Source organism: Artemia sp. Qi Xiang Cuo, chromosome 3, assembly GCF_049724085.1.
Source record: "Artemia sp. Qi Xiang Cuo chromosome 3, ASM4972408v1, whole genome shotgun sequence".
NCBI classification, from domain to species: Eukaryota; Metazoa; Arthropoda; class Branchiopoda; order Anostraca; family Artemiidae; genus Artemia; species Artemia sp. Qi Xiang Cuo.
The window spans coordinates 74871052-74895621 of NC_142796.1; the positions used below are offsets into that span (position 1 = coordinate 74871052).

General features: G+C 35.5%; 2 protein-coding genes across 2 annotated transcripts in view; one reads left to right on the plus strand and one right to left on the minus strand.

Annotated features, from left to right (window-relative positions):
* LOC148954523 (2-oxoglutarate and iron-dependent oxygenase domain-containing protein 2-like) overlaps positions 1-5051 on the plus strand; it is a 119674-nt gene extending 114623 nt beyond the window's left edge. Inside the window, exon 8 of the mRNA XM_089086570.1 lies at positions 3567-5051. Within this exon, the coding sequence (XP_088942696.1) occupies positions 3567-3693 (127 nt within the window). The 3' untranslated portion in view covers positions 3694-5051. The remainder of the gene's footprint in view (positions 1-3566) is intronic.
* Positions 5052-7964: 2913 nt separating this feature from the next.
* Positions 7965-24570, minus strand: part of LOC148954525 (DNA-directed RNA polymerase II subunit RPB11-like) — a 40963-nt gene continuing 24357 nt past the window's right edge. The window contains exons 2-4 of the mRNA XM_089087130.1: positions 23287-23376; positions 16141-16318; positions 7965-8122 (exon numbers count right to left, since the gene is read on the minus strand). Of these exons, the coding sequence (XP_088943256.1) occupies positions 8087-8122; positions 16141-16318; positions 23287-23376 (304 nt within the window). The 3' untranslated portion in view covers positions 7965-8086. The remainder of the gene's footprint in view (positions 8123-16140; positions 16319-23286; positions 23377-24570) is intronic.

Below are 24570 nucleotides of genomic sequence, written 5' to 3' on the forward strand. Positions count from 1 at the left end.
AAATGTTAAAATTATTTTTTTTATTAAAGTTAAAAAAGTAAAAAAATTTATATTTTTTCAGTAATGTGCAATTTTTGTTCGGGCCTTGGGAAGGCATAGGGGTTAGCATAGGGGAAGGCTGAGGGCTGTGGGGAAGTGATTGGAGGGCTGTAGCCCTCCAATCACTTTTGACTATTAAAAAGGTTACTAGCCCTTCGAATTTCCAATCGGATGAGACTTTTGAAGTTTCTACGACAACGCCTTCTATAAAAGCCTTATATTCCCCCAGGGCATAACTTAAAACCCTTGCCCTGAGGGTTGTGGGGGAGTGTCCTCCTCAAAAACATATTTTCTATCTGGAAATTAACTACGCTGAACAAACTGGCTGTCTCAAAATTTTGATTGGATGTGTTTGGGAGAATGATGGTCGTGGGGGGGGGCCTAGATGCCTTCCAATCCCTTTCGACTATTAAAAAGGGCCCTAAAACTCTCAATTTCCAATCGAATGAGCCCCTTTTGAAGTTTGTACGACGACTCCTTCCATACGAAGTGTCCCGCTCTAAAGGAAAAAATAATAAATAATATATTGTGCGAACATCGTTCTGATATTCCCTCAGGACATATCTCAAAACCCTTTCCCCCAGGGTTGTAAGGGGATGTCCTCCTCAAAAACATATTTTCAACGTGGAAATTAACTACGCTGAACAAAATGGCTATCTCAAAATTTTGATTAAATGTGTTTGGGGGAATGATGGCCGTGGGGGGGGGGCTATTTGCCCTCCAATCACTTTCGGCTATTAAAAAGGGCACTAGTCCTTTGAATTTCCAATCGAATGAGCCTTTTTTGAAGTTTCTACGACAACGCCTTCTATAAAAACTTTATATGCCCCCAGGGCATAAATTACAACCCTTGCCCTGAGGGCTGTGGGGAAGTGATTGGAGGGCTGTAGCCCTCCAATCACTTTTGACTATTAAAAAGGTTACTAGCCCTTCGAATTTCCAATCGAATGAGACTGTTCTGAAGTTTCTACGACAACGCCTTCTATAAAAGCCTTATATTCCCCCAGGGCATAACTTAAAACCCTTGCCCTGAGGGTTGTGGGGGAGTGTCCTTTTCAAAAACATATTTTCTATCTGGAAATTAACTACGCTGAACAAAATGGCTATCTCACAATTTTGATTGGCTGTGTTTGGGGGAATGATGGGCGTGGGGGGGGGGCCTAGTTGCTCTCCAATCACTTTGGACTGTTAAAAAGGGCAATAGAACTCTCAATTTCCAATCGAATGAGCCCCTTTTGAAGTTTGTACGACGACTCCTTCCATACGAAGTGTCCAGCTCTAAAGGAAACATAATAAATAGTACATTGTGCCAACATCGTTCTTATATGCCCTCAGGGCATAACTTAAAACCAGTGCCCCGAGGGCTGTGGGGGAGTGTCCTCCTCAAAAACATATTTTCTATCTGTAAATCAACTACGCTGAACAAAATGGCTATCTCAAAATTTTGATTAAATGTGTTTGGGGAAATGATGGGCGTGGGGGGGGGGCTATTTGCCCTCCAATCACTTTCGACTATTAAAAAGGGCACTAGCCCTTTGAATTTCCAATCGAATGAGCCTTTTTTGAAGTTTCTACGACAACGCCTTCTATAAAAACCTTATATGCCCCAGGGCATAACTTAAGACCCTTGCACTGAGGTTTGTGATGGAGTGTCCTCTTCAAAAACTTATTTTCTATCTGGAAATCAACTACGCTGAACAAAATGGCTATCTCAAAATTTTGATTGGATGTGTTTAGGGGAATGATGAGCGTGGGTGGGGGGGGGCTAGTTGCCCTCCAATTACTCTCGACTATTAAAAAGGGTACTGGCCCTTCGAATTTCCAATCGAATGAGCCTGTTTTGAAGTTTCTACGACAACGCCTTCTGTAAAAACCTTATATGCCCTCAGGGCATAACTTAAAACCCTTGCCCTGAGGGTTGTGGGGGAGTTTCCTCCTCAAAAAGATGTTTTCTATCTGGAAATCAACTACGCTGAACAAAATGGCTCTCAAAATTTTGATTGGGTGTGTTTAGGGGAATGATGGGCGTGGGTGGGGGGGGGGTTGCCCTCCAATCACTTTTGACTATTAAAAAGGGTACTAGCCCTTCGAATTCCCAATCAAATGAGCCTGTTTTGAAGTTTCTACGACAACGCCTTCTATAAAAACCTTATATGCCCTCAGGGCAGAACTCAAAACCCTTGCCATTAGGGTTGTGGGGGAGTGTCCTCCTCAAAAAGATATTTTCTTTCTGGAAATCAACTACGCTGATCAAAATGGCTATCTCAAAATTTTGATTGGATGTGTTTGGAGGAATGATGGGCGTGGGGGGGGGGCTAGTGGCCCTTCAATCACTTTCAAATATTTAAAATGGCACTAGCCGCCCCAATTTCCAATCGAATGAGCCTTTTTGGAAGTTTTTATGACAACTCCTTTGATACGAAGCGCTTGTCGAAGAAAGAAAAAAAAAACACATTGTGGCCACATTGTTCTTTACTTAGGCAGCGCCAGCGCGCTGCCTATGATTGTCATTGAAATTTTTTTTTTGATTTTTAATGAAAAACGCCAAGTTCCCCCGAATTTTTTTTAGAAATATGTTCCCCCCCTCCCTCCAAAATTGTCATGCATTGATGCGACTGCATGCAACACAAAACAACCTTCGGTGTTTTTAAAGATGCTAAAACAAGAAAAAAGATGTATTTCGTTCAAATTTCAGAACTATTTGTACGTGTTTGGTCCAATTGGAGGATGGACGATGTATGACATCATCCAGGCCTAGTTTAGCGTTTAACTCAGCTCGTGTCCAAAGATTATCATTTGGTTTCACTCGTGCTTGGGAGTATGAATCAAGATCGTTTATAATGCTTAATGGTTCTAAACGATATAATTGAATCTCCAGGCGTAATTCTTGCATTTCCTCACAATAATCTATTTATGAAATACCGGCTATTTCCCTGTTGCAGTGTTGATTAAAAGTTAGCACTAGAAATTTCCGTATTGCTAAAAATTTAATCCAAACCCGCCTTTTAGAAATCCTGAATAGGCCACTCAGTTAAGCCATACCTGTGAGATGGGACAGAAGCGAGCGAACCACTTCGCCGGCTCACCCCCTATTTTTCTGCTTTCGTAATAATGAATAATACGAATTCGCACCATTATTCAAAGTCGCTCTAGCTACTGAGAAATAAATACCGGCTCCTTTAAACAAAGAAATGGGAGGGACTTTTATACGCATCGAGATTGCTGTAGACAAATATTTTTCAGGATGAACCTACTGTATAAATTTCTCTACACTGTTTCGGACGCTAAAAACCCGAACACATCACTTAACGACAGGTTTATATGCGGTTATCTTTCTTTAGCCCTAAGTAAATGCTGTACAATCCCTCAAGGAAAACTTTGATTCTGCCAAAAATCCGATTCGTTTCTATGGCCGTATGCTCTGGCTTTAGTCTGTATTTGGTTTTAGTTTATTGCTTTATTTTCAGTGTATATAGCGATCTTACTTTGACTAGTGGCAAACAATTCTGAAGTAACAATTATTATAGGTACAATATGATAATTTGGGCTCGTTCATCATCAGTTCGGAACCACAATTGTCCAATGTGCATGAAGAAACCGGACGTGGAACCTGTTGATGTCGGCTGGGGAGAGGGCTTCACTATGTCTATCTAATTATTCTGTGTAACAGTTTTTTTGTTTTTTTTTAGGTTCTTGCAGTCTGCACCTGAGTAAATATTTTATGATAATTTTGTTTATGCGTAAAAGGTTTATTTACAAAGCCGCTTCGAATGGCAGTATGCCAGAAATCTTAGCACTTTTGTGCAAATGGCTCACCAAAAGGCACATCGCCTTTTTCTTTTATCCGAAAAATTTTTATGTGTTGTTGTGTCCTATTCATTGCTAATCATTTTCTTCTTTCTAATTTTCTGTATGAAGATATCTCTGTTATTCCTCTTTTCTTTTGAAAATTGTTATTAAGACTTATTTTTAAGCCATCATATTCGTAATCAATAGAAACAGTGATGTGACTGCATAAAAAAAAACACCAGGCAAAATGAACAAAGAAATTTCAGGGCTGTTTTTACTATGTCATCTGATAGGAAAGGTGTTTGTAGTTGCTTTGCTTTTATATTTAAAGAATATTCTTAAGTAGCTTTGAGTATAGATTTAGGTAAATCAGCTACTATAACGACTATTATATTATTCTATGACTAAAATTTTGTAATTTGGGTGTTTTTACCCTTCCTATTTTGGCATATTATTATCAACGTACGGAGTTAAAAGTCATATGTTTAAACTTAAAAATATCTAAAAATAGCTTAGGATGGTTGCCTGATATGGCCGATACACGAAAGATAGAATAGTGAATCTAAAGTTCTCTATTGACAAACTAATAAAAATTAGGAATGGAATTACAACTAAAAGGGATTGAATTACTAAAACGCATTAATTAAATTAATACTAAACCTGGATTGATTAGTCCGTTATTAAATTGAATTATTTAAGACCAAGTTAGTTATTTAACCAACCTAAGAATTAACCTAAATTAAGCATGACAAACTGAGTAACATCTTGATATATTTTATTTGAGTTAAAAAAATCTTCTGGTGCTCCAAAAAGTCTGCCCTACATGGGCCTATGGTTGCGGATGATGCCGACTATAGAGGTTTGAATTCCTTGCACTTGATAAGCTTTTTAGCCAGAATTAAAGATCTATCTCTAGGTAATTTATAACGTTTACATGATCGATGCTGAGGACAAACGCTTGATTTCTATTTATTAAAGCAGTTTTTTCACTTTTTTGTTCTCAATTGCTTTTTTTCGCTTTTTCTACAGAGACAATTACGGAACAATGCTGATTCTTGGAGAAACATGATTTAAAATAAAGGAAAACAAATTAAAACTCAAAATCGATACTTTAGACGTGTAAGATAGCTTTTCACCTTTGGTCAGGACAGAAAAACTGTACAAGTAAAGATGTTTTGCAAATAAATTGGACTTCATGTATTTATAGCTAACATGACTGTGAAATTATGGGTAATAGCGTTTCAAGAAGGTAAAGTTCAACTAATTTCTCGCACATAACAGAGAGAAAAAGAACAGTCTAAGAGAAAATGTTTTATTCTTAGAAAAATAACCTAACCTTCTTCTCCAAAAACTAAAAATAACATAACTGCATCAATTTCTTAAAGAAAAAACAACATGCAGGGTCCAAAAATGAAATCATAAATTTTTCTTGTTATTTCATCACCATTATTATTATTATTTATTGAAAAGCTGTCTTATTACAAAAAGGAAATGACAGAGCACTATAAAAAAAAAGAAGCAAAAGATCACTGTGCAACTATTACAATGTAACTAGTGTAGAAGGAGTTGGTTCCAAGCATGTATTAACAACAAAAATGACGGAGCACAACAGAAGGGCACTATACTTTCTAGGATTAAAGACAATTAGAAAACACAGAAATAATGAAGAACGCAGGCACTTGTAACAAAAATTAAGAAAATGAGCTATGACAATATATATAGATGTGGCTAGTGTAAAAGCGTGGTTTGAAATCTTTTGGTTGCATTTTTCTATGAGCTTAACAACAGCTATAGTAGGATCTGCTATGTGAAGTCTATTAATGAGCTTTGAATTGCGTGTCCAAACTGGAAATCTCTGTAAATATTTTGCGAAACGGAAGAAGTTCGAACGGATTCTCAGTTTATAAACGTGTGTAAGAAGCTTCCAGAAAGATGCAATATAGAAGATATGGGGGAGAGCAACAGTGTTGTATAGGGTTGACAGATAACAGCGATTAAAACGAAGCTTAGTAGAGACTATTGAAGCGTATGAAGCTGATATGCGGCGAAGTGTTCTGTTAAAAGATGACGAGTTTGAGAAATTGTATATCCATTGGGGATGCCAAGACAAATGGTTTGGTTAGGCGAGTAGATCTGTCAATTTCCATGCACAATTTCATCAGGAAGTGGGCCATTCCAATTAAAAAGGACAACGTCAGTTTTTTCAGTGGTGAATCTAAGACCCGATTATCAATGCTTGTCGTGCATTTTTTGAAATGTTTCAGGAATTTTGTCTAGAATGTTCTAAGGTTAAAAATGTCATCAGCATAAGTGACTAAGAAGATATTATGCCCAGGAAGAACGCAAGGAATCTGACAGGGATCTTGAGCTTCGAAAACGTAATTGTTCAAATAACAAGGTAAGGCCATGCCACCTTGCCTTGCCCCTTTCTTAACTAGCACAGTTCTATCCTGTGGCTTCGCTAATTCATCTTTCTCAAGGGCGATTTTACATTGGACTCGTAGCTTGGTACAAATATCCCTTATGAGTATGAAGATAACTAGGCTCACTCCTCCCTCAAGATCCAATAAAAGAATAAAAGGGTGGATCACAATGTCAAAGGCGTGGCAAATATTAAGACTAGCCAAGGCACGAGAAGTATACAAGATATAAGCATCAAGCAGTGCATTAGCAACAACCGCAAGGGCGTCCGCACATCCAATACTATGTTGAAAGCCAAATTGATGGGGAGGCGTGTAACATTTTTCTTCTAGCTCTCTTATGAGCATTAGCTCATAAAGCTTGCAAAGAGTGGTTGATACATTTATGGGTCTGAAAGATGTGCATTGATTGGAGGTTTTTCCTTTTTTCGGAATAGGAGAAAGATATCTCACACAAAATGTTGACGGAACCAATCCCTGAGTAAAAATCATTTGCAGTAATAAAGTGAGATGTTCTAAAAGCGCAGGAGCACCACATTTGATATGTAGAGCGTGAATTCCATCTATGCCTCGTGACTGCTTTGGTTTAAGGCGCATAATAGCATTAGCAACAGACATTACAGATACTATGTAATCAGATTCAGGGAAAGCATACAAAAATTGGTCAAGCTCCAACATATTTGTGTTTAAGTTGGGGATCTGGGGGAGAAAATTCAGCCTCATAAAAAGAATACCTATCAGATAAAGGAATATCGGCAGCGGAAAGGAAAGTTTTGGGGATCACATTATCACTTAGGCTATATTTACATGACAAAAGAAAGAAAAAGAACGCTATTCCTCTGGAACAGCGTCCTCTGGAACGCTGTGGATCCAGTGCACCCTCCGTCTCTTCTGAGAACTTACAACCAATATAGGTTAGGGTCCTGTTTGGATTTAAGAACCTCCCACTCCCGGGAAAGTCTTCTGAAAACGCTTCCTCCTTTTGAACATTTTGGCAGCCCATACATATGTGAGAAAATGTATATCCGTTTACACGTACGTATGCTTAGACTTTTAATTACATTTTTAGAATCATTAAACACAAAAAAGGGCATGTACCCAGGAATTTTTGTGGAAGAGCGGGGGGGGGGTCAATAATAAAACAGATAATTTTAGGTAGTCTTAACAAGAAGTCCCCAGAAATAAAAAAAATGGACTGGGGGGTAGACCCCCCCCCCTCCCTATACGTGCTTATATGTCACATAGTTTAAATCGCTTTGTATAAAATAACTAAAACAAAATTTGATTTGATTGTGTTTCTTATTTTTAATGTTTTGATTTGATTAGTTTTTTTTTTTATTCATTGATGAATTTTTCATTCTATATGGGATAAGGACCTTAATAAACATCCTATTTTGTCAAATGCCGGTCATGCATCATGCAAAATCCGTCAAGATCATATTCTCATAGAAAATGAGTTATATGCTGTACTTATTCTTATGAAATGAGATGTGCTGTACGTAAAATTACGGTCGATTGTATGAGTCAGATTTCTTTTGCTAAATCAACAGTTGCAACAAGAATTTGAAACTTCAATATCACAATTACTCACCTTCTAAAAACACAAATAGTCTATTCAAAATAGCCTTTTTAAGTGGTACAAAAAAGAAACATGATCAGAAGGCCTCACAAGGTAATGCAGATTGAGTATCCTGAAGGGTCATATTTGGAAAGATGTTACTACACTAAACTTTTATTTCACAAATTATAAAATTTTAAATGTTGGCTTGTCCAACAACCTAACTTTTCAAATGAATTTCTTTCTGATCTCGTGTTCTTAGAAAGCTAAACGCAGTGACTTAGTCAAGACCTTCTTTTCTTTCTCGAACATTTTCCTAAAAAAAAAAGAAGACATGAAAACTGAATATAAGGTAGTTTAGGGACAAAAAATCTCAAATGTGGAACGTTTCACACTTAACGCAAGAAATAAAAAGGCTGAGAAAGAAAGGAGGATATAAAAAAAATGCTATAAATATTTTTGTCAAAAAGCAAAGACGAGGCTCTGATAAAAACAATCTTTGATTTTAATTTTGAAAGATTTTGTTCCGCCATCACTGGCCAAGTTAACATTCGGGGTATGCAAGGAATAATATCAGATAAGCTATTGCCGTGTATTTAAAAGTAACTGAACAGCTGTCGCGCCAAGAAGAATTCTCTTTTAATTAATCACATACCACATACACTTGATATGCACTTATACTTCAAATATAATACCCGATTACGGTCACAATTCTTGCTGTGTTTATAAAATTTCAGGATAATATTGTAGAATTTCCGAAATAAATTAAATCGAAAATTTAAAGTATCCAATAGAACAATATCAAAACTTTCTAGCGTGTATTTTTGGTAAAGGAAATGTTTTTGGAGCATTTTTGGTAAAGGAAATGTTACAATGTTTTGCAATTTTGGTTTCTTCATAATTTTGCGACTACATAGTCTGTGCGAATAGAGATGTTTCGTCCATATTCTCCATAGTGGTTGTGCTTCTGCTTTGACAAATATGAAAATAGAATGAGAAAACATTGCGACAACTATCAGTTAGTTTCTTATACTAAAATTTATAAAATAATGAATATTGGGAGGAGGGGAAGGGGCGACAAAGACAGAGGCTTGCACGAAGGGCGAAGGAACTTGAGAAATCAGAGAAGACGCTTAAAACAAAAGCACCTTAATGAAACTAAAATGTGAAAAAAAGGAAAAAAAGAAAATTATGATAAAAGCCACATCAGACTTCTAAAAATATCATCAAAAGAACAAGTTAAATAGACAGTTGCAGAACGGAATCCTAAAGTGAAATAAAATGTATTATAGACGAAATTAAAGCGGCGGATGTGACTTCCAGGGAGAATTTTCCACGGGTAAATTTTCTACAGTAGGGGAGGGGGTCAAATGTTTCTAAATTTAAAAATACAATCGTTATTAATACACGGGAGAATTCCCCGCGTGGCAAAATTCCGGTGGGGGGGGCAGACTTTTGCGGGAGAATTTTCCAGGACTTTTCTTGAATTCCCTTTCTTTTGAGATTGCAGCAACGCGCGGCGGGTAAGCTAGTTATTCAACGAAAGAGACATCTTAGGAGGAGGCTCAAACGGTTGATATGGCTGCTCAAAATAAATTACAGCAATGTTTTTGCTGTTCATAATCACATCATTCTTGGTCTACTGTTAGCTTTCCTTATTAAAAAAAAAAAAAAAAATCTGGCCACAGGAAGAAGCAGGTTACTAATGCCAGGGTAAGTAACGAGACCATTAGTATATAATAACCAAATGGGAGGATTAAGGAGGGAGTCCTGTTGGACTAATTCCTTTAATCAGGAATGTTCAGAAGGGATTGTATCAATAATCAAATTCGGAAACGACCACTAGGAAAATAACTGAGCCAGTCGAGGGAAATATCACACACCATAAAAGACAACTTATTAGGCAGGACAGGAAGACAATGTCAAATGCTTTGGAAGAGAATGAGAAGAGGCCAAGGGCAATGTCTATCGGTTTGCACTAGAGCCCTCTAGAGGGGCAAAGAAAGTGCTAGCTGCTAACCCTTACAGATTAAATTGAGATCAGATTCAGCCGCCTAGGAATTAGGCTAATGAAAAGAGTTTGATACTTTTAACATTCCATCTCCAAAAAAAAGTCAGACCATAGAGGCACAGCTATGATCCTAACTTTTACTTCCCACCAAGGTTGTTTTGGATTCAATGTCTCATTCTGGTAGAAGTATCCATATCAAGAATGCGGGGAGATGTTGAGAAATAGAAATTTCGGAATTTTGATCTGGCTCCTTTTGTCAGATCGAAATTTCTATTTTAATTCAGAGAGCCAAAAGTTCAAAATAATGTCCCTCTGGGGTTGGCATGATTTGCACAGGGACAAGGACCAAAATTATGCAAATAGCTCATAAAAAATTGATGCTACACAAATACATATTGATAGGTAGATATGTTACAGTTTTTTGAAGTCGGTGTCAAGCAAGAATTTTGTCTTTATATTTGCAGGGCCCAAAGGGGGACACCTATGCCCATATTTTCTGCAAATCCTCAAGTTCGCAAATATAGGAGTGTTGTACTTCTTTTTCCTCGGGGTTATTCGGGGATTATTTAGATTTGGTTCAAAATTATTAAATTTTAATTTTTAAGAATCTTAACTTTCTAAAATCTAAAGCCATCAAGGACGTATATCATTGATAGTGTAAAATTTTCACCAAAAAAGGGTATTTAAGCTTTTTGAGATTGCTGATTACAAATTTGAGGAAAATGTTGTAATATATCCGTCCGGTCAAAACAAGTTTATCATATATTTCACAAATGGTAGAAATTTCAAACCTTGTTAGAATTAGAATTATGCAAGGATTTTCAAGCAGTATGATTCGAGGCAAAAAAAGCGGGGTCTTTGCCCCTTTGTCCCACCCCCTAGTTGTTGCACATGTACGTATGTTTACCTCTTCCAAATCCTGAGCAATCAGAAGTTATTTGGAGAATTACTCCAAATGATTAAAGTGTTAATCATTAAAAATCGTTAAAATCGTACTGCTAAAGTCCAAAATTAAAATGTATCAAGTACATATTTCATCGAAGCTGCTACCTAAGAAATTGTGAACTGGATGATTAGATATCTGAGACTAGTATTGTAATATAGACGCTCAAAATCAAAACACGCCAAGTACATATTCATGTAGTTAAAATATGTCTCGTGCAACAATTTTCAATCAGTTTGATAGAAGCTTTCAAAATGTGGCAATTGGGAAGCCAAAGTTTACTTATTTTGCATATTTAGGCATTTTGTACCTTTTTTTACCATTCTGGGACCATTTTTGACTAAATACTTCATTCTTAAAAATCATTAAGATCACAATATAACCGTTCTAAACGAACATGTGTCGTACATGTTTCAGCAACAATATTCGATTTAAACCAATATTAGCATTTGAATGTCTAAACTTGTCGATTGAAAGCCTGAGAAATAAATAAATATAGAAAAGTTTTTCGATGAAAAGTAAACAGCAAATTCAAATTTAAAACGAGCAAGTACTTGCTTACATAAGATGTCAAACATAAAACGAACATAAACTGCTGAGAATGAGAGAATGAAGAAATGTAACATAAAAAAAAGAAATTACAATGAAAAATGAATTAAAAGTCACACTAAAACTAGTCAAAATTACTATAAATAATCACAGTGCTCCCACCTTCCAGGTCTCGAAAAAGGTTAAAGCTGCATTTAGACGCCCTCTAAAACACACCAAAGTTTCTGTATAAATTTCTTGACACAATAGATTTGTGACAATTAGGTTAGAATTAATGTTTTAAAAATACTCTTCTTTTCGTGACTGGTTTCTTCCTTTTAAATGCATCCATTTCAAGTCTATAAAAAAATCAATTGGCTAAACGAAACTCTCAATTTAAACAAGCTATTAAGTTTTCAATCAACCGCAAATGACAAACTATCTTATTGGGGAGTTTGAGGGTGGCACTAACACGTTCATTTGTGGCAATTTACGTATATGACTTCATTATCAAGTTCAATTCCTTTTATTTTAAGTTTCTTTTATTCATATTAAATTCTGCTTTTTTCACGCTTGGCAGCTTATATTAGCTGATCTCAGCTCGATTCAAGTGTTAAATATATTCTTTAGCCTAGTTTTCATGAAACAGATTCTTAAATTTACTTACGAGAAAAGACCCGAAGAAAAAAATCCCCCATAACACCCAATGGCCGGCACACAACAAAAAAAGAAAATAAACATCAAAGACATTGAAAACAAAAAAAAAATTGATAGAAAAAAAATACTTTACAAAAAAAAAATTTCTATACTTAGCCTTTTATTGTTGAAATCACATTTATTAAGACTTTTTTACATGCTACAAGTGAGCAAGTTTCACTGTCTTGAAATATTTCCCTATCGTTTTACCTGTTGTTTGTGTTTATGGTGGAAAGGCAGTGTGGTCTTAGCTGTTTTTATTTAAAATTAAATTAAAAAAACAAGTTTCTTTTTAGCTGAACGTAAGGAGCGAAATTAAAAATTAAAACGAACAGAAATTATTCCGTAGGGGTTGTCCCCTCCTCAACGCCTCGCTCTTTACGCTAAAGTTTGACTCTTCCTCACAAACCTATTCTTCAAAATAATAAAAAACTTTAGCGTAAAGAGCGAGGCGTTGAGGAGGGGACAGCCCCTTTCATATACGAAATAATTTCTGTTAGTTTTAAGTTTTAATGTCACTCCTTACTTTCAGTTTAAAAAAAAACTTGTTTTTTTTTATTTATTTAATTTCAGAACGTTTTTAAATTAACGCAGGTTTTGATTTTGGCTCACCGTACATGAATAATTTAAATGAAATTTGTAGGTTAATTTTACTCTTTTTGTGCTAAATGGTTTTTCCGAAAGTTGTTTAATTTTATTTACGAATGTTTTTATTAGTAATAAATATACTTAACTTACGAATTAACATACGTAACGAACTTATATATTCGTATATTTTTATTACGTATATTAGGGAAGTTCGCCCCCCTCATCAATAGCTCGCTCTTTACGCTAAATTTCGAATTTTTTTCCAATTCTTTAAGAATGACCCCTTAATCACAAAGGCCGTTAATTAAAATAAATAGCTCTTATGGAAAGTACAAAAAAAATCTTAGCGCAAAGATCGAGGTATTGACTAGGGGGCGAACTCAATCACATACGTAACAGTTTCTGTTCGTTTTAAGTTTTGATGTTGAAAACTTTCAGTTGAAAATTTTTTAAGTTGAAAACTTGTTTTTTTTTAATTTAATTTCTGATCTTTTTTTTTTTTTTTTAATTTAATTTCTGATCGTTTTTTTTAAATAATGCTGAAAAATTCGGCACCCCCTTCATAGCAATGTCCATTCCCCCATGGAAAGATACTCCCACGTAAACCCCGCTCCACCCACCCACCCCACTACCAGAAAAAATACCCCCTGAAAACGTCTGTTCATTTCCCAATAACATATGCTATATACAAACAATGGGCAAAGTTCATAGCTTACAGCCCTTATCCCCGGAACTGAGGGGGGTTCAGTCATCCTCAAAGGCATAGTTATTGTATTTTTCGACCATACTGAACAAAATGACTATCTAAAAATTTTGATCGGGTGACTTAGGGAAAAAATAAGCATGAGAGGGGGCCTAGTTCCCCTCCGTTTTTTTGGTCACTTAAAAAGGGCACTAGAAATTTTAATTTCCGTTTGAATGAGCCCTCCCGCGATATTCTAGGACCACTGGGTCGATACAATCACCCCTGGGAAAAAAAAACAAATAAATACTCATCCGTGATCTTTCTTTTGGCAAAAAATACAAAATTCCACATTTTTGCAGATAGGAGCTAGAGAACCTCTACAGTAGGGTTCTCTGATACACTGAATCTGATGGTGTGATTTTCATTAAGATTCTATGGCTTTTAGGGGATGTTTCCCCCTTTTTTCGAAAATAAGGCAACTTTTCTCAGGCGCGTAAACTTGACAAAACTTATATATTTGAAATCAGCATAAAAATATGATTCTTTTGATATATCTGTTGGTTTTTTAGAGTTTCGGTTACAATTGAGCTGGGTCGATCCTTAATTATAGTTCGTTATCACGAACTGTTTGATTTCACAAACAATAATATAGCGTTGAGAGTGAAACACTTTAAAAATACAATAATATAACTAAGAGAATTTATGTACTTCTCGTTATTATTTATCAGTCATTTCGTCTCTATTAAACTAATTTGGTTTATTTTAATATTATCTCTTTTTCTTTCGTATATTCTATGCACCCTTATAAACTGTTTGTGTTAAAAAACTTTAAGTACGGAGCGACTCGGGCCAATAGCAACCAAAGCTCTAAAAAAACCAATTTTGATATCAACTAATACAAAAAGAATTGGATTATTATGTTGATTCCTAAATATATAGAACTCTATAAGTTTAATGTTACCCATCAAAACCTGAGAGCCTGATAAAATTTACCTGTTTTTCTAAAAAAGTTAGATAACGACTGTGTGTTAATTTTTCCTATGTGTTCTGTTTTCACCAGGGGTGTTCGGATAGAACCGATAGTCCTAGAAGATTGGGAGAGGACTCATTTAAGAGTTTCAGTGCCCTTTTCCAGTGAACAGAAAGACTGCCACGAAAAGTGAGTTTTCTACCATTTTGTGGCACCAAACTACGATTTTGCCCCAGAGAGGACCAAGTTGCTATCGATTAGAAATTCTGAGACAGCCAATCGACTTAAAAGTATCAAAAAACACTGTATTTGGTTTCCCAGACGCAGAGGAAGTAATGTCACATGGTAGCTCATTCGTTCCTGGAAAGTCACGTTGTCTATACAAGACAAACGGTTAATATGGATATTTATCTTATTGCTTGATTTAACTATATCAATCTCTCATACCCCTTCATTTGGACTAAGCCTGAATAATGGTGCTGCGGGGTTACAACTCCCTTCTTACAGCAGGAAAATGTTCCTGACATTTATTTAAAGTTTCATTTTACTAATCTGATTTGCTTCATATTTCATAAAATCATATACGTGTGATGTGGGGCTGCAATAGTGCCCCTCCAATTGCGACTATCTTTTCTGTGTAGTATAAAATATTACATTCACATGCTTACCTGCACAGAGGAGGGCATCATGATCCTTACAAGGAAATTTGTTGGAAGAAGGGGGGTATCCGGCAATACCTGTGCAGGTATTGCGTCATAAAAACGATCAGAAATCTTATAAAAAACAGAAAGTAAGGAGCAACACTTAAACAAACAGAAATTATGCCACATATTAGGAGGGCTGTCGCCTTCTTAACCCCTCGCTCTTTGTGGTAAAGTTTTACTTCTTGTCCCAATTCTGTAAGAACGTCTGCTCAAACACACAAGTTGTTGAATTTGAATTAGAAGAATTTTTAAAACACTAAAATTTTATCGGAAACAGCAGTGGATTCAGGAGGTGGCAGCCCCCTCATATACAGAATAATTTCTGCTCATTTAAGTTTTAATGCTGCTCCTTACCTTCAGTTGAAAAAACTGGAATTTTTATTAAATTTATTATAAAACGGTGTACGTGCTGCTTGCTGGCAAATTCACACCTTTAAATTGTACCAAGTCATTTTATAGAAGTATGGCCTCAGTAAAATAAATTCCATCAGTAAGGTATGGGTAGTAGGGAGGATGGGCTGGCTTCCTCCAACCTCTTAAAATCTCAAAATTTTAGCACTTCTTTCATAATTTTACCATTTGCTTTTTAACGAATCTGTCAAGGAAATTCTCAAGTACATGTTTATTAAAAAGAATATATAATATATTTATTCACTAAAATTGCCTTAGGTTAACAAAATTATGCCGAAAAGGAAGACATTGGATAATCCAAGGAGCTGCAAACGCAACAACAACAGAAATCTAATATGGCAAGTATTATCCCATGACCAACACAAGGTCATAAACAGAAAATCTCGAACAATAAAATCAATGGTTAAAATACCAAATAAAACGCTGCAAGCATCTGAACATACTGGAACCACGCTATCTTTCTCGTTCCAAAGTAAAATTCTTTTGCAGCAAAAGCCTAGTAGTATTCTTCAAATTTAGTTTCATATGATATTTAGTTGGCAAGTTGTCCTGGTAGGGAGGAAGAATGTAACGATGTCAGTCAAAAGCCCTAAAAATTCAACATTAAATACCATCAAGTACAGATTCCAAATACCCCATAAGGCCTACACTATGCCATTGTTTAACAGGAAAATTACCTTAGGCGAATTTTTTTGTAAAATACTTCTAAATCTTTTAAAATCTCAAGACTTTTTCCTGCCCTTTAAAAAACTACAAATGTGTTATATGTCATCGTTTGGATAATGCAACAGCACTTACCTTAAACCTTTCTTCAATTAAAGATAGCTCAGCTATGAGGTCAGTAATACTATTCATCAAAGCATCTTGCGGTTTATAATCATTTGAGTTCGTTTGAATTCTAAGCAGAACCTTATTCTCAAGTGGATGCGGAAGTTTAAAGCCGGCAAATATAACATTGGGATCTTTTAAGAGTTGCCTGAAAGTAAAAGACAAACAAGCTTTAATTTTAAAAGGCCAGTATAACTCATTTTAAAAAATCATGAAACAGCATTCGAAACGCAGCTCGATAGAAAAAATGCCTCCTCATAATTGTCTTGCATCAGTAACCGAAAAAAACATAATTGCATTAAAAACCCTTTGTAGAAGAGATGGGAATTAACTCTGGATGCTTTCTTATTGATCAACATTGAGTATGGAATAGAGAATTCGGTTTCAAAAAGCATACTGTTTTATCAACCGAAAACAACCTGAACCTCTGGTACTAAGGCCCAGTAAAGTGTTGAAGCAACTTTTACACATGGGTCACATTTGCGGAGCAACACAAGTCTATTGGACTGTACCCAAAAAAAATCTTCCAGCTACTAATCCCTTTCTAATTTAATTTAGACGCTATAGGCGATTCTTATAATGGATGCAGATGTCAATTTATTTAGTCCTTCCCTCACAAAGGGCTAATCGCACAAGGACACTCAATACCAAAAATATAGGAGCTAACCAGATTTCATTGAACGGATTCGACCATGCCAGCTAGCAATTAAAAAAATAAAATATATGTTTATATCCCCCCCCCCAGTGTGGTAAAATCAGTTGCAGACAATAAAAATGCAATAGTTTAGATTTTAGTTCAATTGTTGTTAGAGTTCTACGGTTGCAGAAAATAAAGTAAGAATTTAGGTACCGTTACCTTCTTCCCCTTCATAGAAACCAAAACGATTCTTAATTCTGAAAGAGGCCTAACTACGCCACAGACTGCTACTTCTAAATACGTTTGGTGAATATCCTAAAAATATTTTCGGTAAGTACCTGTTGGCTATAATCTAAATACCCCTCACCCCCCCCCCCCCCCGCAAGAGAAATAAGATAAGTCAAAGTTCCCCGAGAAGGTAAAAATTTTATCCAACGACCCGTTCCAGTAGATGTCCAGATAGAAGGAATTTGCCCCTCCCTCCTTATACTACCCAAACAGGTAGATCAGCTCTCGGCCCTGAAAAAGCAAATGTAAGACAGTAGCTTTTTTACCATCAAGTTTTACCTATACCTAGCAACTCGTCTTGGTATGTCACGCTATATGATAAGAATAAAGGGACCACCACCGCCAAAAAGTCGAAACTAGGACAATTTGTCATTTTTAATGTTCAACAAGTTAGGTTGAAATCTGACTACCTATTCTGGCAGAGGTCCAAACGACAAAAATTTAGGAACCCAATCCCAAATGCTCAGGTAATGTCAACACACCAAACAACACAACTAATTAGATCACTAATTCTTACGTCCCACCTAGTTTTATTGGGACTGGACGTCCCGTTCTGGTAGAAGTCCTGGCGAAAAGAATCCTCATCAGTCCTCCTCCCCCCCCCCAGAGAGGTTAGAACGAGCCTTAACCGCCAAATAGAAATAATTAGGACACTAGCTTTTACCCCCCCCCCCTCCTTTTTTTGAAAAAAATATCACGACTCTGTGAAAAAACGTCTCAAAAAGAGATTAGGTTCCCATTCCTCCTCTCCCATAAGGATAAAATGGGACTCTGAGCTCAAAAATGCAAAAATTGGATATAAAAGTTTCCTTCTGACCGAGTTTAGTTGAAATGGGTAGGTTTTGTACCAGGCCTGACTAAATTTCATTAAGATCTGACAACTCTTTATGAATCCTCCACTCTTACTGACAACTCTTAGTGAAAAAGCTTTATGTTTAATAGAGAGAAGGGGCTTGTACAAGAATTATCTGAGTGATAGATCATATAAAAAAAGGAGGAATGTAAAGAAAGTGCAGAAAGCATTAAATATGAACTAAGTGTGAAGTGGAGGTCATGGATAAAATTGCCAAGGATCTGGAAGATGCAGCTAGACGGCATAATAGTAAAATATTGTCCTGGCATATTAATAAAATGAGAGGGAATAGTCAATCCGGACTTGGCCCAGTTAAAAATAGGAACCGGGCCACAATTAGCGATAAGGACAGAGTTAAAGAGAGATGGGCAGAATATTATGAGAATGTACTAAACAGAGATATAGTTGCAAAAAAAGATAAAGATGAAAATGAAAAAGTTTGTGATACCTTGGATGTGAAGGAAGATTTGTTTAATGAGGAAGAATTAGCGACAGCACTAAAAGGATAAAAACAAAATAAGGCCCCAGGTGCTGATAGTGTGGCAAATGACTTGTTCAAATATAGTAGTTCTGAGGTTAGAGATAAGTTTCTGACGACTATGAACAGGGTTTTTGAAAAAGGGTAAGTACCTAGCGATTTTAGGAAGACCGTAATCAAACCCCTGTGTAAGAAAAGTGATAAGAATGAGTGTGGTATTATCGAGGCATTACACTGATCTCCGTAGGTAGTAAAATACTTAATAATATGACACTTTTTAGATTGAGAGATGCTGTAGACAAAGTGATAAGAGAGGGATAGTGTGTTTTTAGAAAGGGTAGAGGATGTGTCGACCAAGTTTTCCCTCTTAGATTAATAACTGAGAAGGGCCTGAGTTATCAAACACCTTTCGTCCTTAGTTTTATAGATCATGAGCGAGCGTTCCATTCTGTTTATAGAAGAGCTTATTCTTGTATCTTATATAAGACAATTACATTTAAGTGATTAGTGCTGTGTATGAGAATAACAATGCTGCGGTTAAAGAGCATTGAGAAGAAAATTTCAAGACGTATAAGGTTTTCCTTAAGAAAACCTTTGCGAATCTGTTTTCAGTAATATCATAATAAACAATAAATACAATAAAAATTAAAGAAAGTAAAAACTGAAGGTACCAAACGACTGACACTTTCTGCTTTTGTTACAGGCCCAGCTATTATATGACATGAGGCTCTGGAACTGCAACTCCTCAGATTTTGGAGCCCAAGCCATTCAAATCTTTTTTTTTTCACCTTTGGTCCAAAGTTATCTCCTTGGTCCAAAGTCTACTCAGTTTACGGCACTTAAGTAACAAAAGAGATCTTGTCGCAGCATAGTGCTGTTTTCTGTTATTTTGTGCTGCAAAGCATCAGTTTTGACAAAAATTCCTATTTTTAACTGGGACAAGTCCGGTTCTTCATCTTTGTTTTTGACAGAGAAATAATGCATACAAATAATTGCGCTATGGAGCTTATGGAAGCTTAAGGCTTCCATTTTGCTTAAGGCTTATCGTCCCTGTGCAAGTTGTTTTATGTTTGTGTGTTTGTGTTTCGTTGAGAAAAATTAAAGCATGTTTTCGTTTAAAACACTGCAATTTTGCAAAAAAAGAGAGAGGAATAATGCGTTTTTAGAAAGGGTAGAGGAAGTGTCGACCAAATTTTCACTCTTAGGTTAATAATTGAGAAGTGTCTGAGTTATCAAACACCTTTGGTCTTCAGTTTTATAGATTATGAGCAAGCGTTCGATTATGTTGATGGATTTAGCGATTTATCCTTGTATGGTATTAATCAAAAAAACTTTTTGCACAAAATAAGTTTTCAAAAAAAAAGTAAAGAACTCCATTAAACCAAAAATGAACAAAAATAAAATCAAATAATCTACCAAGCATACAACCACCACAAATCAGTATTAATAAATAAATAAAACCCAAAACTAACAGAAATTAAAATAAGTCAAACTCAAAACGAGCAGAAATTAATCTGAGTATGGTTCTAAACCCTATGATTTCTAAGAGCCAGAATGTAATTTTTACTTTACTGAGAAAAATTCTTTTTAAATGTTTTGACTTTTATAACTTTAATAAATCAGAAATTAATTAAGATTTTCAGGAATAAATATCATCATATGTATATTAAACTGACAATGCACATTTTTTTCAGTAAATTTATTTGAATTTTTTTCAGTAAAGTACAGACTATATTCTGGCTCTTAGAAATCATAAGGTTTAGAACCATACTCAGATTATTTCTGCTCGTTTTCAATTTGAATTATTTTAATTTCTGTTTGTTTTGGGTTTCATTTCCGGACCTTTCAACTACGTTGAACGAAATGGCTATCTGAAAATTTTGATTGGATGTGTTTGGGGAATGGTGAGCGTGAGAGGGGGGTTAGTTACCCTCCAATCACTTTCGACTATTAAAAACGGCACTAGCCCTCTCAATTTCCAATTGAATGAGCACCTTTTGAAGTTTCTATGACAAGGCTATCTATAAAAACCTCATATGCCCCTACGGCATAACTTACAACCTTTGCTCTAGGGGGTTTATCATCCTTAAAGACCTAATTTCCAAAACTTTGAACTACGCTGAACAAAATCGCTATCTCAAAATTTTGATTGCCCTCCAATCACTTTCGACTATTGAAAAGGGCACTAGCCACTCCAATTTCCAATCGAATGAGCCCTTTTCGAAGTTTCTACGACAACTCCTTCGATACGAAGTGCCTTGGTCTGAAAAAAATTAATAAATAACACATTGTGCCAATATAGTTCTTTACTTAGGCCGAGCTATTGCGCTGCTTATGATACCAGATAAATACATTAAAGTGGTTAGTGATATATACGAGAATAACACTTCTGCAGTTACGGTTGGAAACGAGGCTATTAGCTAGTTTCGTATTAAATCAGGGGTTAAACAGGGTTGTTTGTTCTATCCTCCTCTAAATAGATTATTTTGATGGACTTTGTCTTAAGGAGGACAGGAAAGGCAATGGGAGAGCACGGAATCAAATGGGGAGGAAAAACTTTCCTGAACTTAGATTATACTGATGATTTAAGCATCCTAGACGAAAGTGTGAGCAAAACGAATGAACTTCTTGAGGTTTTGCGAGTTTAGGGTGCTAGAATAGGTTTGAAAATTAATGCTAAGAAGACTAAGTTGCTAAGACTAGGAATAAGTGAAGATTAAAAAGTTACATTGGGTAAAGAAAAGATTGATCAGGTGGATAGCTTCACTTACCTTGGTAGCATTATCAGTTAAGATGGTGGGAGCAGTGAAGACGTTGAAAGTAGAATAGCCAAGTCTCAGGGTGTTTTTACAGAGTTGAAAAACGTTTGGAAGAATATGAAGATAAGTCTGAAAACCAAGATTAGAATATTGGAAGCTACAGTGATGATAGTGATCAAATATCGTTCTGAAGCATGGACGCTCCAAAAATAAGATGAAGATTTGCTAGATGTTTTTTTAGAGAAATCGCCTAGCGATTGATCTGGGTACCCGGCTGACTGACATATTTCAAACAGTAGGCTGTACAAAAAATGCAGTTCAATTCCGCTTTCTAGGATTATAATGAGAGAAAGGTTGAGATGGCTTGGGTACGTTCTGTGGATGAGGGATGACAGATTGCCTAAGATTGTCCTAAGGGTTAAATGGAAAGCAGGTTGTCTGCAGTTGGGGTGGGAGGATGTCATGAAGAAAGATTTAAGAGAAATGGGAACTTCCTGGGAGGGTGTAAAGAGGGAAGCTTTGAATAGATTGGGATGGAAGAGGAGCATGCATAGCTGTGTTGACCTCAGCCAACTTGGTGCTGCAGTGAATTGTTTGTAGTAGTAGTAGTAGTAGTAGAATAGGACAGCCAGCTAAAACAAGCCATCCAATTCAACTAAAATTTCGAATTTCTTTCCCCAGGTGCTGAAAAACTGCAGGAGATATCTAAAATCCAAAGGTCCTATTGTACATTGTCCAAGGTTGACCATTTATTTTAAAAACAACAAATATCTTTTGGAACCAACAAAAGACTGTGTAAGGATATGCTTTAAAGCGAGTGCTTTTGGATTTTGTTTATAAACTTAATAATATTTATATTTTTTGGTATTTCTTGAGTCAATTAATGCCTAGAATAATTTTTTTTTTTTTTTTTTTTTTTGAGATTCAAATTGGAAGATAATCTTATGTTTGTTGTACCTTCAACCTTGTACACTTCACTAATGAACTTTCTCATAATGGCTTTTGTTTTTGCGTTACATTTTCCACAGTTTTGCCGATGAGATTAGTTTTTCAAAGGTGTTTTTCTCTGGCACTTTTTTTTTTACACAAGTTCCGTTTATGTTCTTTTTTTTATTTACATTCTTTTTGTTGTTTTTTTTTTAATTTCTTCCTTCTACTGATGTTTCCTCTTCTTTACAATTTAATTTTCCTTTTTTTAAATTTTCATATTGTTTCACTGTTTTGACTTTGTGCTTTGATAAAGGTATATAATTTGTGAACACCTTGGGTTTACAATTAGTTGAAATTTAAAAACTGCAGTATCTACACAGCCTTAAGCAGTTTCTTTTCAAAGTCAGAACAAATAACAATAAATTGAATAGTCTTAGTTTCCACTGTTTCATTCTTTTGATTTAGTGTAAATTATAAGGTAATAATCAAATAATTAGACACAAATTTGCATGTTTATAGGCCATTTGTATGCCACTGTGTTAGACCTGAATGTCAAAACATTGAAAAACCTTAAAGTTTGTTTTTATAAATACACACTATTTTGTACAAACTGAGCAGATCAACCTTACTTTTTTAGGGAATTCAATTGCATTTTTTACATAAGGGAGGGGAGGTGAGTCATTTGCTTAAAAAGTAATGTTTTTCAGATCCTGATTTTTAATGTTTGTATATTTTGACAGCTGACAAGAACAAGTTGCTAGGGCAGGATCCCTGGGTTGTTATTAGGGAGATTACCAGGGACATTAAGTGAGATTACAAATAAAAAAATTTAGACAGATAAAAGTACACATTAACTTCTGGACAATTATCTTGTAAAACAAAGGTAGTTCTAATGATTTTAATATAAATGCACAACAGTACGTTTATATTGCTATTAGCCCAACTAAATATTTTCATAAGGCATTAGAAACATTTAAGGTACCGTATCATTTTCTGTTTGTCCTAATTTAGAACTTTATTTAGCCTATACCATTATTTTTGTGTACAATGATAGAAATACAAGATAAAATTGTTCAGAACTTATTTTACCTGGAAAGGCATTTTTCCTTTAGAAAAGCTAAGAAAAAAATAATAAGAAAACCACTCAAATACAATAGCAGTCAGTACTTACGTCCTAATCAGATTTCCAAGGGTATTATCTTCCTTATTGATTGTAAAAATTGATGCATTTGGGATTCTTCCATCGTTCTCTTTTGTAATTCTAAAATAAGTAGAAAAAAGCAACTATGGGTAATGCATGATGAGACATTTACCCTTTATCTTAACGCACACAATTCAGACAATTTTTCAAAAAAGTATAAATTTTCCCTTTTTATTTGCTACTTTTGAATGTTGGAGAATAATCGATAGTAGATAAACAAATATGAGCTGTAAAAGGAACGTCAATTGGTCGGGGAGGGGTATTTTAAGCAGTCATGTTGTTTTATCAGGAACAAATAGACATTCAAATGGGGATAAGTACATTTATTAGACAGTGAAAACAGATACAAAAGTCTGGATATTTTGACCACATATACAGCAATCATCATCAGCAAATATACTAAAGCATTAAAATTAAAAATAACATATCTATACAGAACAATATAATTAATTATGGTTCATTCACTAAATTTGCCTAGTTTATTTTAATGAAATACCTAATTTAAGGCATTACATTGAAAATATGTATTTATCACATTATGAGTTTAGTATCTGAACTGTATGAGTTTAGTATCTGAACTAAAAGGAACTAACTTATGAACCTAATCGGATTATCTTTTGTACTGTACTGTGTTAGATTGCGCAATTAACTTGCCGATTTAATTGTGAGGGATTATTCACTTCATACAAAGTGAGTTATTATTTATCATAGTGAATAATTTAGTTCCATAACTAAATATTTACTTTTGGTCAAGTAACCTTGAATTAAGACTGTTTAACAGTTCGTGAATCTGAAGTGTCTCGTCAGAATAAATTTCGGGAAAAAAGCAGCCCCTAAGGCTACCACCCGAGAAGGACACTCCCACTGAAACCCTTGGCCAGTCGTCCTTCCAAACTACTTCTAAAACTCTTCCTAGAACCCCCCCCCCCAACTACGCGGTCCAAAACAGTTAGTCACTTGTCAGAAATTCAGGCCTTACCCGCAACTAACTCTAATGAAAGAAGTAAGACGCCTGGCAAAAACAGGAAAAAGGATGAAACTCGTTTGCCAGTGATAGTGCACCCCCTCTCTTCAAGTGTCCCAGAAACTAGTACTACAGATTATCCCAATTATTATACTGTTTCAATCAAGAAAACCAATGGCCAACCCTTTTCAAAAGATCGAATAATGCAAGTTAGGAAAGCTGTCTTTCTGATCGCCAAGGTAAATTTTGAACTTGTTTTCAAGCAGGACGAGTCTATTGATATTTACTTT